A 13,918-nucleotide genomic window follows, 5' to 3' on the forward strand; every position below is an offset into this window, starting at 1 on the left:
ACATTATTCCTTCATTATTCAACAGAGACTGAAGGATCACAACTTTGGAAGGAGGAGAAGAGTGGAAGATGTATGGCTTTTTGACTGGTGGTTATTCCTGGCCAACTCAATCCCAGCAGGAGAGAAGGGGGGCCTTTACACCTGGAGACTCACTTGAGTCGGACTCGCATACAACTGTACATAGCTGCAGCTAACTGTATACCTTGCGGTGAGTAGGAGATCTGCAGAGAGGTGTTTGGGATCTATGGAGTACGCTCAATGCTCAGGGCGCCTCAATGGGTAGTGGAGAAGACTATCGGAGTTAATATCATCAGGGCAACTTGGGGTTTTGCTAGCCTTCCCGCCTGTTGATCATCCTATCATTGGAAACAGGTGGAACCACGGTCTCCATTGCGTCGAGCACATCACATTGGTCTCGATCCTGGCCAGCAAAGTCAGTTTGGAGCGGACAGCGGGCGTCTGGCCCGAAGGCACAAACTTTGTAGGCGCTCGATGCGCGGGGTTTCTTGTTCCAGGGACAGGAGAGGACCATCTCAAGGTACGAGTATCTTGAGAAATATGGCTCTTCAATATTATGACAGACATATATGTTTACCTGGAACGGGCCGTGCTGATCGCCCGTGCCAGCTGCCTACCTATCCCGGTGGGCTGGACCAAGCGTCTAAAGCTTATCTCAACAAACTCATACACAGATCTCTACATGTGTGAGGCTCCTGTGAAAGACGGCGGCCTTTGATAGGGAGTGTGGCGCGCTGAACATGCTCAAGTCCCAAGCCACGATCTCGGTATAGTCATGTACCTTCCACCGCGCGGTGGATCACTGATCGCCAGCGACCCGTGAATATGAATCTCCAGAATGGTTTCGAAAGTCCTGCGGAGTTTGATTAGTAATCAGTCCCATATGGTGTAGTGGCTAACATCGTCGTCTTTCACACGACAGCCCCGGGTTCGATTCCCGGTGTGGGAAATTATTCCTTCTTTTTGATCGAACTCAGATCGACCGCTTTTGTGATACCGGCTGGCTTTTTTGAGTGGACTTCGCTCTGTCTACTTCGTTCAGCTGCAAAACTCACAAGAAGTTTGCAGGTTTGGCGGCCACTTTATCCTCACCTCCGCTGGAGACAAGACGACGATGACCTCGACGACCAGGCCAGCGTCTCCAGGATCGACCGGTGCGATTCCTGCTAATGATATCTTTCAAGGTCAAGGCAGTTTGATCTCATCGACCAGCCGTATTAATGACCTTCGAGGTGGTAAGGATGGCCAGGAGCAGTTCTTTGCTCAAGAACCGATATCGACTTTTTTTTTCTTTACCAGCTTGCCGATTGAGCTTAGCCTTACGTCGTCGAGCTCAAGACCCTCCTCGCGGTAATCGATCCGATTTACATACAACTTTCGCGTTCCACATCATGCATTTTTCTAGGGTATTATTGGATGAAGTAGACCGTGGAAAAAAATGAAGAAAAACGCCCGCTCTCTACAATACAATACATGTGGTTTCCGTGATGCCCTATTGCAAAACATAAGAACCAAACGATGAATAGACATGCTTAGTCGCCAGCCAAACTGGCGTAGTTGACCTCGCCACTGCCAGGGGGAGGAGCAACCACGTACTTGGGCTTCTCGCCCTCCTGCGGCGGTGCCTCGCCCGACGCGGCGATGGCTTTCGTCGCAGCACTCGCAGCCTTGGTAGCGGCCACAGCCTGCCGTCCCTCCCGTGCATATTGCAACCTCTCCTCCCGATCCATGTTGTCCAGAGGCTTAGGCTTCCCCCAGCGCACCCGCAAGGGGCAACCTTGGACGACGGCCTTGCCCTTGCAATGCATGGCAGCTGCCTCGGCACCTTCGCGCGTGGCGAAGTTGATGAACGCGCAGTGGGAGCGGTGGGAGCAGATCAGGGACCGCAGCTGTCCAAACTCGGCAAAGAACGTCCGTAGTGCATGTTCTGGCAGATCGTCCTCGACACCGGTGACAAACAGCGACGTGATCTTCTTGTCCGCAGGGGGCATGTAGTCCTCCGGACCAGGTGGCAGCTGGGCGGCGCTGGGGAAAGGACGCGCATTACGCCCACCGCGTCCGCGTGCTGCGTTTCCTCCTCCCCGACCAGGCAGCGGTGTTCCCAGTCTGCTCTCGCTCGTCCTGATCGGGCCAGGACCGGGGCCGTACCCGATCCGCTTCTGTCCAGATTCCTCCTCTCCTCCTTCCTCGGTCCCTTCCAGCCGTCGTTGCTTCTTGTAGTAGGGCTCGCTGTGTGCAAGCCGTCTCAACAGCTCCCGAGCCTTCTCGTCTGTCTTCTCGTACGCCTCTACGGCGCCACGTCCCTCCTCGATCTCCTTCTCGTGTTCCTGCGCGTAGTACTCGCGGTTGATGGCGCTCTGCGGGCCGGGGGCGACCATCTTCAGGGCAGCATCACGAACGGCGATGGGCAAGCCGAACGACAGATCGAGCATGCAGCACTGGCAGCAGTTCTTCAGACGGGCACAGGTGAGGCAGATGATGGTCCGCTTGGTGCGAGCGGTACGGTCGGCCTTCCACCGGAAGAGCGTGAACGGACGGGTGCACTGCCGACTGTAAGCACGGAACCTGTGAACAGGGGGAGGTATGATCGAACTTACAATCTTGCACTCCGCGCCATAATCCTCCTTCAGCATCTGCACGTAGGGGTTCTCCGGGAGACACGACTCGCAGACGGAGGGGAAGTCGGTGGTCTCCCAACCGGAGCGGTTGAGATCCTGCTTGATCTGTGGAGGAGGCATGTTGAGCGGGTATCAAAAGTCGATCCCGATCAAGAGCAATCTCAAGTGAAGCCGACTACGTACGGGCCCATGGAGCTGGACACCGTCGTCGTGGTCGAGGATGAAGAGGCGACGGTCGACGATAGCGATCTCGTCACGGATCCATCTTTGCGCGGAGGTCGCGTGTGGCTGGTGTCCGCCGCCACTGCTGTCACGTGGCCTGGATATTCTTAGTAAGACTGGCCGCCGGAGCGGATGTGGCTCCGTGTCCGGGCTTGGCGTCACGGGCAGGAGCCCTAGACTGCAGCTACCTAGGTAGATTTGATATCATGCGGTTTCACCCAGGTTGGGAATGCTTAGGTTCTGAAAAGTAGTTCTGAAGGACGATATGATATTATACCTTCTACCTGACGATCTAAGTAGAACACTGGAGAACATCAATTATCCCAGGACGTCTCTGCTCCACGCAAAACCGGCATCCAGTTGATCTGGAAGGATGGCTACAGGTTTCGACATACCTTAGCTTTTGTTTACGGTATTGTACTTCCATGCAATTTCAATTCCCGAATAGTCCTCAATCGTATTCTTCCAGTGTTGTTCTGGAGGCCCAACCCGCGCCCTTCATCTTGTACACACGAATCGAAGCGGGAAGAAAAAAGCAGCGTCTACATCCCCTTGGCCCGACTCAAGCCTAAGGTTACGGGCCTCTACTCTGGAAAATCTCTGAGTTGATTGAACCGAATTCAAGGATTACTTGAGTCTTCAACCTTACTAAATTCCTTAGCATTCATTTCCTAAGTAGGTATCTACCTAGGTAGTGTATAAAACACAACTCCCGTTTATTCACTCTATGAGTGAAGCTTAGCGAAAGGGTAGCATCTAAACAAGCCCGGGTGGTCTAGTTGGCTATGATTCTCGCTTAGGGCTTACCCTGAGCTCAGTGCTTGCGAGAGGTCCCGCGTTCGAATCGCGGCTCGGGCCTTTCCGTACGGAAGGCTTTCTCTTTTTCTTCCCTTTTACCCCCCTTTTTTTGGGGGGAAAGAACCAGTCTCCCAATTTACGCGCTTTTCTTTGCGTCGTTGCCTTACCCATTAACCAGGGCCTATGGCGAAACGGTAGCGCGTGGTAAGTTATCATTGGTTATCAGCTGTTATTAACATCGATTCTAACAACCACCAGTGACTCCAGATCACAAGGTTATCCGTTCAAATCGGGTTGGGCTCATTTTTTGCCCTTCTCCCAAATCATTATTTACATGGCTGACAGTTAGTCAAGTGATACGGAGCTACATAATAATTGCCGAAGTCCACAAGGGTCGGGATTTACCTACATTGTCGAAGTTTACTTTTTGTTGGATGTGGCGGTCTTGGACTGTTGAAAGATCTTTTTAGATCGGCTGCATGCTTTACCTAATTTATAATGAGCCTTCCTGAGTCTACAATGTCTATTGGATTAGAATAGAATTGTGACAGAGAGAACAGGGACCATGTTAAATGGTATATATATGCGTAGGTAGCTCTCCGGTTTCTATATATATCTATATGCTTCTGCCGCAGTTCAGATTTTAACCGTTCTCCGGTATCTATGCTTCATCATCGTCATCCCGAGCATAGCAATGATGCATGTACTTTGTATTGTCTGGTCAAACAATTCAAACGGCTTCCCTCTCTAGCTCAGAATCCGTGGATATCGTCCTGCGTCTGGGTTCTCGGTCTCCGCGCTAGGCCTTGAATATTTAGCCACGTTAGCATCAAGTATACCCCGCTATTCTCTCTCTTTCTTAATATCGAAGAAACGATCTTCATTAACCTCAAACACTACTGTCCAACTCCTAAAAACAGAAGACATAAACCTAACTCACCGCCGTTTCATCTCCAACACCAAACCCCCTAAACGGAACCGGCCTCACATTCCTCCATCTTACCTGCCGTCCACGTACGACGTCCCGAAGTCGAGACCGATCCCCCCTCCTCAAGAATAAAAACCATGCGACGTTGGCGATGTGGATCGTCCCTAGGAGGACTGCAGCTGCGATGGTCTTGGCTGTGAGGTATGCTATCTTTATCTTTGTGCGGCGGTCCATGGTGATAATGATGATGTGGTGGTGGAGTGTATGGAGTGTACATATAGTTCGGGTTCCGATGCCGGGTTGTATGTATGTACGGTTCGGTCGGTCGGTACCTAGGTTTTCAGGATTGAGAATTGAAGTTGTAAAGATTATTATGAGATCCGGTACTCGATAAATCGAGGAGGACTAAGGATAAAAAATGAAAACTTTGTGGTGCTGGTCATGATTACACGGTTGGGCGGTCTACCAAGCGAACTGCGGAAGCAAGTGCGGAAGATGCAAAAGACCTCTTCGCAGTTCCTTTCGAAGATTACCGGATCGAGTAAGTATCTACTACCTATGACGGTAGAACGCGAGCACAGACGTTTTCCGATTGGTGACCTTTCTATCGTTTGGATATTATTTGTGAATACCTTTTTTTTTCGTGATTCTCATCGAGGAGAAATAGTGATGCATTCAAATATGTGTAGAACGCACATCTTGAACACTCTGACCCAGAGTCGTTGTAGAGTCGCGCATGATAGGTAGTTGATCGGTTGTCAAGCAGATGTACATATTTTTGGTGGGGGGATGGAACTCTCACGCCAAGGGCCTGTAGTCCTCGCCAGCCAGTTCTAGCCATCTCTGTTATGCAGTCAACTGGGTGCTAGAAGTCGTATTCTGACAAGGAATAATAGGACTGAGGCCGTCTCTCGCTGCACGCTGGGAGGTCCTGCCGTATCACTCTTCGAAAGCGTTGCAAGGATTGTCATCGCAAGCCCCTCCACATACTCCTCTCAGCTCAAAGGTATGCGATATACGATATATAAATCTTTCCGAGGGTCAGGGTCCGATCAAAACCTGAAGTCCATGCATACGTCTTTCGATGACCTTCCCCCCCGCTGCTTCTACCACCTTCCAAGTTCTACGAATACATCGACACTACCTTCGTGCCTCTGGCGCAGAGATAGACCTGCACTTGGTTTTCAAATCTTGCGACGTCGTATCTACCTAGGTGCGTATCTTCAGAACAGCGCGGGACGGGTGCTGTTCGCGGCGTTGAGTGCGGCGCACCACGTGCTATGTATGCATATTTGGTGGGGCAGGAGGCTCAAGGGGAGTTTACCGTGGAGTGGCTGTCTTCAGTTGGAGTTGGCATGGTGGAAGTAGGTGTTGGTGGATGGGCAACCGATCTGCAAATGCTGTGTGGGTATCTTGTTTTGTTCTCAAAAGACCTTGCGATGAGAAGAAAGGGGAAGGAGGAAAAAAGGAGAGATATGAGTGGAAAAGCATGGAACCCGAAAAGTTAACGAAAGCACGGATGCAGTGACGAACAGATCGCAATGAATGCTATGTCCAATGATGATGACATGAGCTTGTGACAACAAAAGGTTTGTGCAGTAGGGAGTGAAGGAAAAAAAATAATAGAGATTGCGCGAGAGAACAGAAACACCAGTGTTTCAATGCATAATATCGCCAATAATCATCCTGTCCGGAGCGTTATTGAACGTTCTGGCTGGAGATTGATTGAAAAGGAGTTCTTAAACAGACTATATCTTCTGTCTGACATGGTCACTCTGTAGATTATCTGCTATCGGGCTTCAGCTTGACTCGACGATCGACGAATTAGTCCAGGCGCTAGCATGCCAAGATGGATATCTGCTGGGCTGCACACTACCCAGTAGCTCGGTGCTAGAGCCGACCTTAGATATGTTCGCTGTCCGCCTTTTCGGTCACGGTCCTGCTGATGGCATGTGCCATCGAAAATTGTGATTTTGATTGATTCCCTGGTTGTAGAACCTTGACAGGCTTCCAACGTGGAAAAAGCTTCCCACGCGGCACATGGTCCGGAGCAATTATCACGGTGAGACACGCTTACGCATCGTACTTTCTGGAAGGCAAATGACAGGCGTCCATCTCGAGCAAAGACTTCGGGACCCGTGGTGTTTTCCGCTGCGGGAGCTGAGGCCCGCGTAAGCTACACCGCGCCGAGGAGACTAGTGTACGGCCGGAGTGACGAAGCGCAGCACGCAACGTCCGTCGCCACGACACCATTACACACCCCTATTCTGTACAGCCGGTTTCGGGTTCATGGTGAAAGATGATGGTGGATGCTGGCATGCTGAGAAATGGGAGGACGGACGGCGGCCTCGGGTTCCCCCGGGGGCCTCGGGATCCGACACGCAGCCCAGGGAAAGCGCGCCGGGTCGCGCCTTCTCCGGGCCCTGACCCGTGCCCCACACCCCCATGTGGCTTAGCGCGGCCGGCTCCTTGTTGTTCCTGGCGCCGGCGCGTCCCGGCGCTCTGGTTGGCTGCGCGGCGGCCAGCTAGCGATACCCCGGCGCCGTTGGGCCTCCTTTCTCATCTCGCTCTCTCCAGGTCTCCAGTTTTCTCCATCCTCGTTGTCTGTCCTTTGTTTTTCCTTCTGACACGGTCGAACCCTTCTCTCTTGCAGTAGCACTGCAATTGACTTCCTTTCTCCCCTTTTCTCTTCGTTTCTCGGTTTCTTTCGTTCTCCTTCCGGGTCATACGAGCGTGTGCTCTCCGACCGCTACTTCACCCCGAGCCCCTTAAAAAGCCAGTGTCGCTCGCAACCTTTACCACCAGCAAAGATGGCACCAGCAAAGTTGGAAGCTGAAGACCACCAGCGCGATGCGGAGTTCAACCGCATCCTCCACGGCAAGTCCGCTGAAGCCCGCGGCGGCTTTTTGGCCATGCGCAACAAGGACGCCGAGGCCCACAAGGCGGCCGTCGACGAGTACTTCAAGCACTGGGACAACAAGTCTGCAGAAGCTGAGACAGAAGAGATCCGGGAGGTGAGTCGTCTTGCAGCCGATGAGGATTGCCCGCAGTGCTAACGCGTGACGATTGACAGGCCCGGCGAGCGGAGTACGCGACCTTGACCAGACAGTATGTCCAATTGTGATGTGATACGATAGAATGCAGCATGCTGACGCGACTATAGCTACTATAACCTTGCGACCGACTTCTACGAGTACGGATGGGGCAGCTCGTTCCATTTCTGCCGTTTCGCGTACGGAGAGCCCTTCCACCAGGCCATTGCCCGCCATGAGCACTACCTCGCCCTCCAGATGGGCCTGAAGGAGAACATGAAGGTCCTCGATGTGGGCTGTGGCGTTGGTGGCCCGGCCCGTGAGATGGTCAAGTTCGCCGGCGTCAACGTGGTTGGCCTGAACAACAACGACTACCAGATCCAGCGGGCGACCCGCTACGCGGCCCGGGAAGGCCTGTCGGACAAGCTGAGCTTCGTCAAGGGCGACTTCATGCAGATGAGGTTCCCCGACAACACCTTCGATGCCGTCTACGCCATCGAGGCGACCGTGCACGCCCCCAGTCTCGAGGGCGTCTACAGCGAGATCTTCCGTGTGCTGAAGCCGGGCGGCGTGTTCGGTGTCTACGAGTGGCTCATGACCGACAACTACGACAATGACAACCCCGAGCACCGCAAGATCCGTCTGGGTATCGAGCAGGGCGACGGTATCTCGAACATGGTCAAGGTCTCTGAGGGCCTGGCCGCCTTCAAGGCCGCCGGCTTCGAGCTGCTGCACCACGAGGACCTGGCCGAGCGCCCCGACGAGATCCCGTGGTACTACCCTCTGGCCGGCTCGTGGAAGCACATGTCGTCGTTCAAGGACGTCTTCACCATCGCCCGGATGACCTGGTGGGGCCGTGGCATCGCTCACCGCTTCGTCGGTGCCATGGAGACCATTGGTCTTTTCCCGAAGGGTTCCCAGAAGACGGCCGACAGCCTGGCGTTGGCCGGCGACTGTCTGGTCGCCGGAGCGGAGAAGAAGCTGTTCACGCCGATGTACCTGATGGTTGGCCGCAAGCCCGAGTAAACTGCGACCGCTGCTTGATCTTTGCTGCGCTTTCGTGTCCTCCCAGCTGGTACTAGACACTGCGACTTATTTTTTTTCCGGCTTATTTTATGTCACATTTCTCTATCTTTCGTGTACCCCCATATTGCCTAATATCCCTTGTATTCGATGTTTCTTTTCTCATTTTTGCATCGTGGATGGTTTTAATTCCCGAGTGTACGAGTCACTGCACTACGCCTGTACGGATACATTGATGTTTTGCTATTCCTCCAACTGAGGTAGCTATGTGCCAGTGAGAGCGAGGAGACCAATGGATATAATGCTGCGTCAGCAGTCACTTGTCCAGATGTGTACGTAAGCGGAAAAGAGTAAATGAGGTCAGCAGTAACTCTTGACACCGTCGAGTAGATATCTCACCTTCTCGACCCTGTCCATAGGCCATGCCGTCGGATGCTAGCCAGTCCTGCGGTTCTCTTTACGCCCCCTTCCCCCCCCCCCCCCCCCCCGCCTGGCAATACCCTCCACGAGCCAGACTGTTCCGTACTTATCCTATCCCCCATAGGACAGGAAAACTCAATAAAAAAATAATAAAAAAAAGGGACGATAAAAATAAAGAGGTTAAAAAACCTACAACAGACGGGATTCGCTGGTGGTCACCCACCCAACTACTAACCGCCCGGCGTGTGGCTTAAGTACGGCTGAGCGGACGGGAAGCCCTGTTTTCCACACCCTATGGTCGTAGGTGTTTGGAAATTTTTGAACGGACTTTTAAGATTGTCTTCAGCAGTGAGCCGAGTGACCTTGGCCTTGGCCTCGGGCCTAGGTCCTCACTAAATGCATATGTTTGGGATAGTAGGTAGGTAGGCAGGTAGGAAGTACCTGATTCGACATGATGTCGACGCTGAGTCCCCAGTCCGAGTCAGGCATGCAAGGAACCGGGATTGCCCGGGATTTGATCTGACGATGCAGTAAGTAAGTACTTCACTGTCTAACCTCTCATCTTCTCTGTGAATAGGAGGCCAGAATGAAATATAAAACGAGGACGAGAGTGAATTCGACTAAATTAGATACTTCCCGTTGCAGTTGCAGCTGCGTCTGGGTGAGGGAATGAATGAATGAATGAGTAGGACGGGAGGAAGAGGAGGAGGGAGCGGGTGAAGGAGAGGTTGAAAATGAATCGTACTTAAATTGCCATCTACTTGTAGTTCTTTTTCTTTTCTTCTACATCTTATCTATTGTCTATCATCGATGTTCTTCTATACAAAACTCCGTCTCTTAACATTATACATGTACTATAGTTATAACTATATACACGGGGTGTTCTGTCTACATCTACGCTACTAAACGAAAAGATATCCATTATTAATATAGAATCTGGACGGATTAGTCATGCCTCGAATGAACTAGTTATATTATATTATGACTCATCTCTTCCCTGATTGTGAATATATCATGCCTGTCCAGCGATGGTATATAGTATTCACCTACCTACCTGGCTGGGCACTATGCATCCTGGACTGCACGCTTGAATTGCTTAGTGCACATTGTCTTCGTATATTTTATTATATATAGCGCTTGGTACTTGTTAGGTACTTAACTCGTATCTGATATTCCTACTTATCTGCTGCTTAGCTGATCTTTCAAAAACAGTACTTGTAGCTCTCTGATTGACGAGTTCACAACAGCGTGTGAAAAAAATAGCACAAGAAGATGCAGAGTTTGGCAAGTTGTACCACAATTGTATTTCATGGAACGATTATCCTTTTTCTTTTTCTTTTTTTTTAACGGTAGGTGGCGGTGAATTCTATACCCAGGGGTTTTCTTCATCCCCATGCCACGTTTATTGTCTATAATCTATACACCATCTATTTACTCTACGAAAGAGGAACCCTGGCCTAGTATTATCATTATCTACTACTCTTCTTGAGTTTACGGAGATCATGCAAACAGAGAGGAACCATCCTACAGCACAAGACCATATTATATGAGAGAGGTTTAGACTTTTCTCGAGGCGGTCTCATCGGAGGCCAATTTACTTCAGGTTTATGAAACGGAACGCGAAGATCGGTGCCAGAAAGACGCAGTGATGCCGTTAAGCATTACTGAAAAATACAAACGTGATCTAATTATGATTTGTCATTATTCGAGTGACCCATATTCCAGCATTTTCCCGCATCCTCCGTTTATCTATGTATGTATGTCCAGTGCTGAACAGTCTATGGTGAGTTTCTAAAACCCCTTCCCCACCACAACTGATGTATGTATGTACATACATACCATGCTCTGACTAATTATCACCAAGTGTTCTATGTAGTGTTTAACAAAAACGACCAATGGGACAACGAAGATTGGTCTTATTGCATGCTTCGGACACACCTATTGCACACCGAGCCAGCCGAGACAGCACATTCAAGGTGAATACTAATGAGAAGAATTTAAACACTGCTATAGCACCTCTGTAATGTCAACTCCATGGAGACCAAAAAATATCCTTTCTAGGGCAAACAGCGTTTGGACCTTGGGAGTACCAGGTCCTGGATGTAGACTATGAAAACACTGCTGAGATGTTCACCATTCCTAGGTATGAGAAATGGAGAAAGGGCTTCCCTATTATTATAGAGGTAAGGATATTGTGAGTCACTGATGTCTTTGGGCACACTAACTAAGTCTCTGTCTATTGATAGTTATATTGGTGCATCCAAAACTGAGACAATCCCAACCAGAGCTATCACGAGCGCTCACATACATGTCCAGGCACATACAAACAAGAGACATCCTACACCAGAGCCTGAAGAGTCACCATACGCCTGTCAAGGCGGCCATGGAAAGACAAACAGACCAGTCGAACCCAGCTCCCAGGGGGTTCCCAATTCCTTGACAGCAAGACTGGGCTAGATTGAGGCGACCGGCAGACCAAATCTTCTAATATAAGAACAAGAACAGCAGATTCCATCGTGCAGAGTTGCCGGTGACTGTGTTGTCTGGATGTATACGATATTGTCTTTATCCACTTATTCTTCCCAGAACCTCATCTGAAAGAAGCACAGCACTGAGGAAGTCAATATCTACTGCCAGGAGCACGATCTTGATCTATCAGTTCTGTCATGTGGTACGCAACTTCAGAGGGCCTTTATCGAGTATGCAATGTGCATGCGCAGGATTGATGCTGACTTTCTGCAGTGCCTCGTCTTCGAGCCTCCGAAAACGCCCAAGCCCTGAATACCGGAGCAAGGCTGAACGCCATAAACAGTCATGTGTATGCACAAGATGATCTGAAGCCCGCTAAGCATTTGCTGAGAATCGATTTAGGTGTCACGTCAGGGTCAATGGACAACAGATGTGCGGCATTGTGTGCGTGAACCAACCAACGGTATGTTATTGAGATACCAAACATGAATTGGTGTTGCAAATGACCGATTAGCTGAGACGCCACATAGGAACAGAAAATCCCGGAGCCGGTTATATGTTTAATCTCAATCCAGACCCGAAAACCCCATCATTTACCGGGGAGAGGTTTTCTGTCGATACCCCGAGTGTACTTTCCCGACAAGGTGTTCGGAGCTAACCAAGCTCTGGATACATTATCTGACGAAGTATGGCCTCGAGTACTGGAGGCACGAGCACGAAAAGCATTTAGTGGAAGAACCTCCAAGCTCTTGAAGAACACTGCGGATGCCATCGCTCATCTATCCTAAGATACAAGCGGGACGGTGTTTAAGCGGCTGAAGGTTTTGCATCCAGTCAAAAATATCAGGGCTCAACAAAGAAAAGATCACGGTTTGAGACTCGCTCGACTTCTCGGTACATTTTTTGACAACGTTCCTGGAGCGTCTCGTTCAGTGGGCGAGGCCCTGGGTGCTAAACCGCATTGCTAAACTTGAAGCAGTATGGCGGGAGAGAGTTATCCGTGACGAAGGCCATGAGGTGAAAACGATTTAATTGGAACAAAGGCGCGCAAATCAATTGGCCACCCAGGTTCGTGCATATTTGAAATGAATCGGTTGCGTTTGAGCTTGGGTACACAACTTATTCGATTGCAGTCGCATACAAAACATTGGCGGCAACAAGCAGCCAGTGGCACATCTGGTGCCGGTGCCAGCTTGATAAATGGCTTCTTCATCAGGCATCTCTGATAACTCAGTTTTGGACAGATCCTGCTTTAACATCAGGCTCTGTATGATGAAGGTGTTCCAAATCCCCAAGCCAAACACGAAGCGAGCGCTGGAATATCTTCTCATCCCTTGCACTACTCTCGTGATCTCTATACTGTGATGAGACCAGTCAGCCAGAGGCTATGCCTCTAATGACAATATAGTATATATTTGGGAAAATAAAATCGCTGTGTTGCAGGAAGTGGTTCTGAGCCCAGGACGGAGAAAAAAAAGCATTGCACCTGTGCCATAAGCTCCTGTGCCGCAACGAGAAGCACAGATAAGCGGATAGTACCCAATCAAAGCTTCCTAGATTCGTCATGTACGAAGAACTTATTTCATATGCAGGGTTTCCCTCCTTGCTTGCATTAGCGTGTGCTTATGTACCTCCATTACATTCTATCATTTAGAGTCTAGTTTCTTAAGCTTGGACGGATGACTAAAACAGAGCATGTTGTCCCATTCTATCCACTAAACTACTACATGAATCATAATGACGCATGTGTCAGGAGATAGATAAGATGGTAGGATTTTTCTATCAACACTGCACTGGACCTATCATACCATATATATGCCCAAAGAGGACAGAAAATTTCACATTCCGGTGAGACCGAGTTGCCCGACTATTCAAATTGCGCCATAGGCCCACGCAGCCTCTGGTTTCCTGGCTATTAAGCTACGGCCTTTGCTTTGATTGGGAGACCAAGGCGGTCAATGATAGATATGATATATCACAAAAAGGTTTGATATGATAACCTTGGAATCTTGTGACTTGGTGTCCCGAGCACGAGTCCCTGGCAAAATACTCCGTGAGTTAAAATTTGGTTAGATTAAGCATGCTGCGTTATACTTTATACAGATGTCAGGAAATGCCTGTCGGAGATTCCAATTAGGTATAGACGAGTGCTACGCTGAACTAGATAGGTACTGGAGTATGGGGATATACTGTAAAACATTATGGGATCGCACGGTTGAAAACTGTTTAAAGAAGAGAAGAGAGCTTCGTCTACACTACAATCTATTATACTTTCCCAAACCGTCTTGTGATAACCGGAACTTCCAAAAATTGGCACTCTTGTACTGTATGCAGTGTCCTACAAAGTATACTGTGTTTCTGTACATGCTCGTGAAGACTGGCTCTCTACT

The 13,918-nt window shown here is 49.9% G+C and overlaps 3 protein-coding genes and 3 non-coding genes across 6 annotated transcripts; 5 read left to right on the forward strand and 1 right to left on the reverse strand.

Moving 5' to 3' along the window:
* Positions 1–895: 895 nt before the first annotated feature.
* VTN00DRAFT_t201 lies at positions 896–967 on the forward strand. The gene has a single exon. It is a non-coding gene; the product is annotated as a tRNA-Glu (tRNA).
* A 165-nt stretch (positions 968–1,132) lies between these two features.
* Positions 1,133–1,372, forward strand: VTN00DRAFT_2938 (uncharacterized protein; the record flags this gene model as incomplete). The annotated part of the gene is made up of 1 exon (XM_069429199.1): positions 1,133–1,372. The coding sequence occupies one exon, from the start codon at positions 1,133–1,135 to the stop codon at positions 1,370–1,372; it is 240 nt and encodes a 79-aa protein (XP_069283350.1).
* Positions 1,373–1,550: 178 nt separating this feature from the next.
* On the reverse strand, positions 1,551–2,756 carry VTN00DRAFT_2939 (uncharacterized protein; the record flags this gene model as incomplete). Its single annotated transcript, XM_069429200.1, has 2 exons — positions 1,551–2,561; positions 2,616–2,756. The coding sequence occupies 2 exons, from the start codon at positions 2,754–2,756 to the stop codon at positions 1,551–1,553; spliced, it is 1,152 nt and encodes a 383-aa protein (XP_069283351.1).
* An 866-nt stretch (positions 2,757–3,622) lies between these two features.
* VTN00DRAFT_t202 lies at positions 3,623–3,716 on the forward strand. Its single transcript has one exon. It is a non-coding gene; the product is annotated as a tRNA-Pro (tRNA).
* A 117-nt stretch (positions 3,717–3,833) lies between these two features.
* Positions 3,834–3,959, forward strand: VTN00DRAFT_t203. Its single transcript has one exon. It is a non-coding gene; the product is annotated as a tRNA-OTHER (tRNA).
* A 3,435-nt stretch (positions 3,960–7,394) lies between these two features.
* Positions 7,395–8,642, forward strand: VTN00DRAFT_2940 (uncharacterized protein; the record flags this gene model as incomplete). Its single annotated transcript, XM_069429202.1, has 3 exons — positions 7,395–7,598; positions 7,658–7,692; positions 7,748–8,642. 3 exons carry the CDS (start codon positions 7,395–7,397, stop codon positions 8,640–8,642), a joined length of 1,134 nt encoding a protein of 377 aa, XP_069283352.1.
* Between the last annotated feature and the right edge of the window lie 5,276 nt (positions 8,643–13,918).

This window comes from Thermoascus crustaceus (assembly GCF_041956765.1).
Source record: "Thermoascus crustaceus strain CBS 181.67 unplaced genomic scaffold VTN00scaffold_11, whole genome shotgun sequence".
NCBI classification, from domain to species: Eukaryota; Fungi; Ascomycota; class Eurotiomycetes; order Eurotiales; family Thermoascaceae; genus Thermoascus; species Thermoascus crustaceus.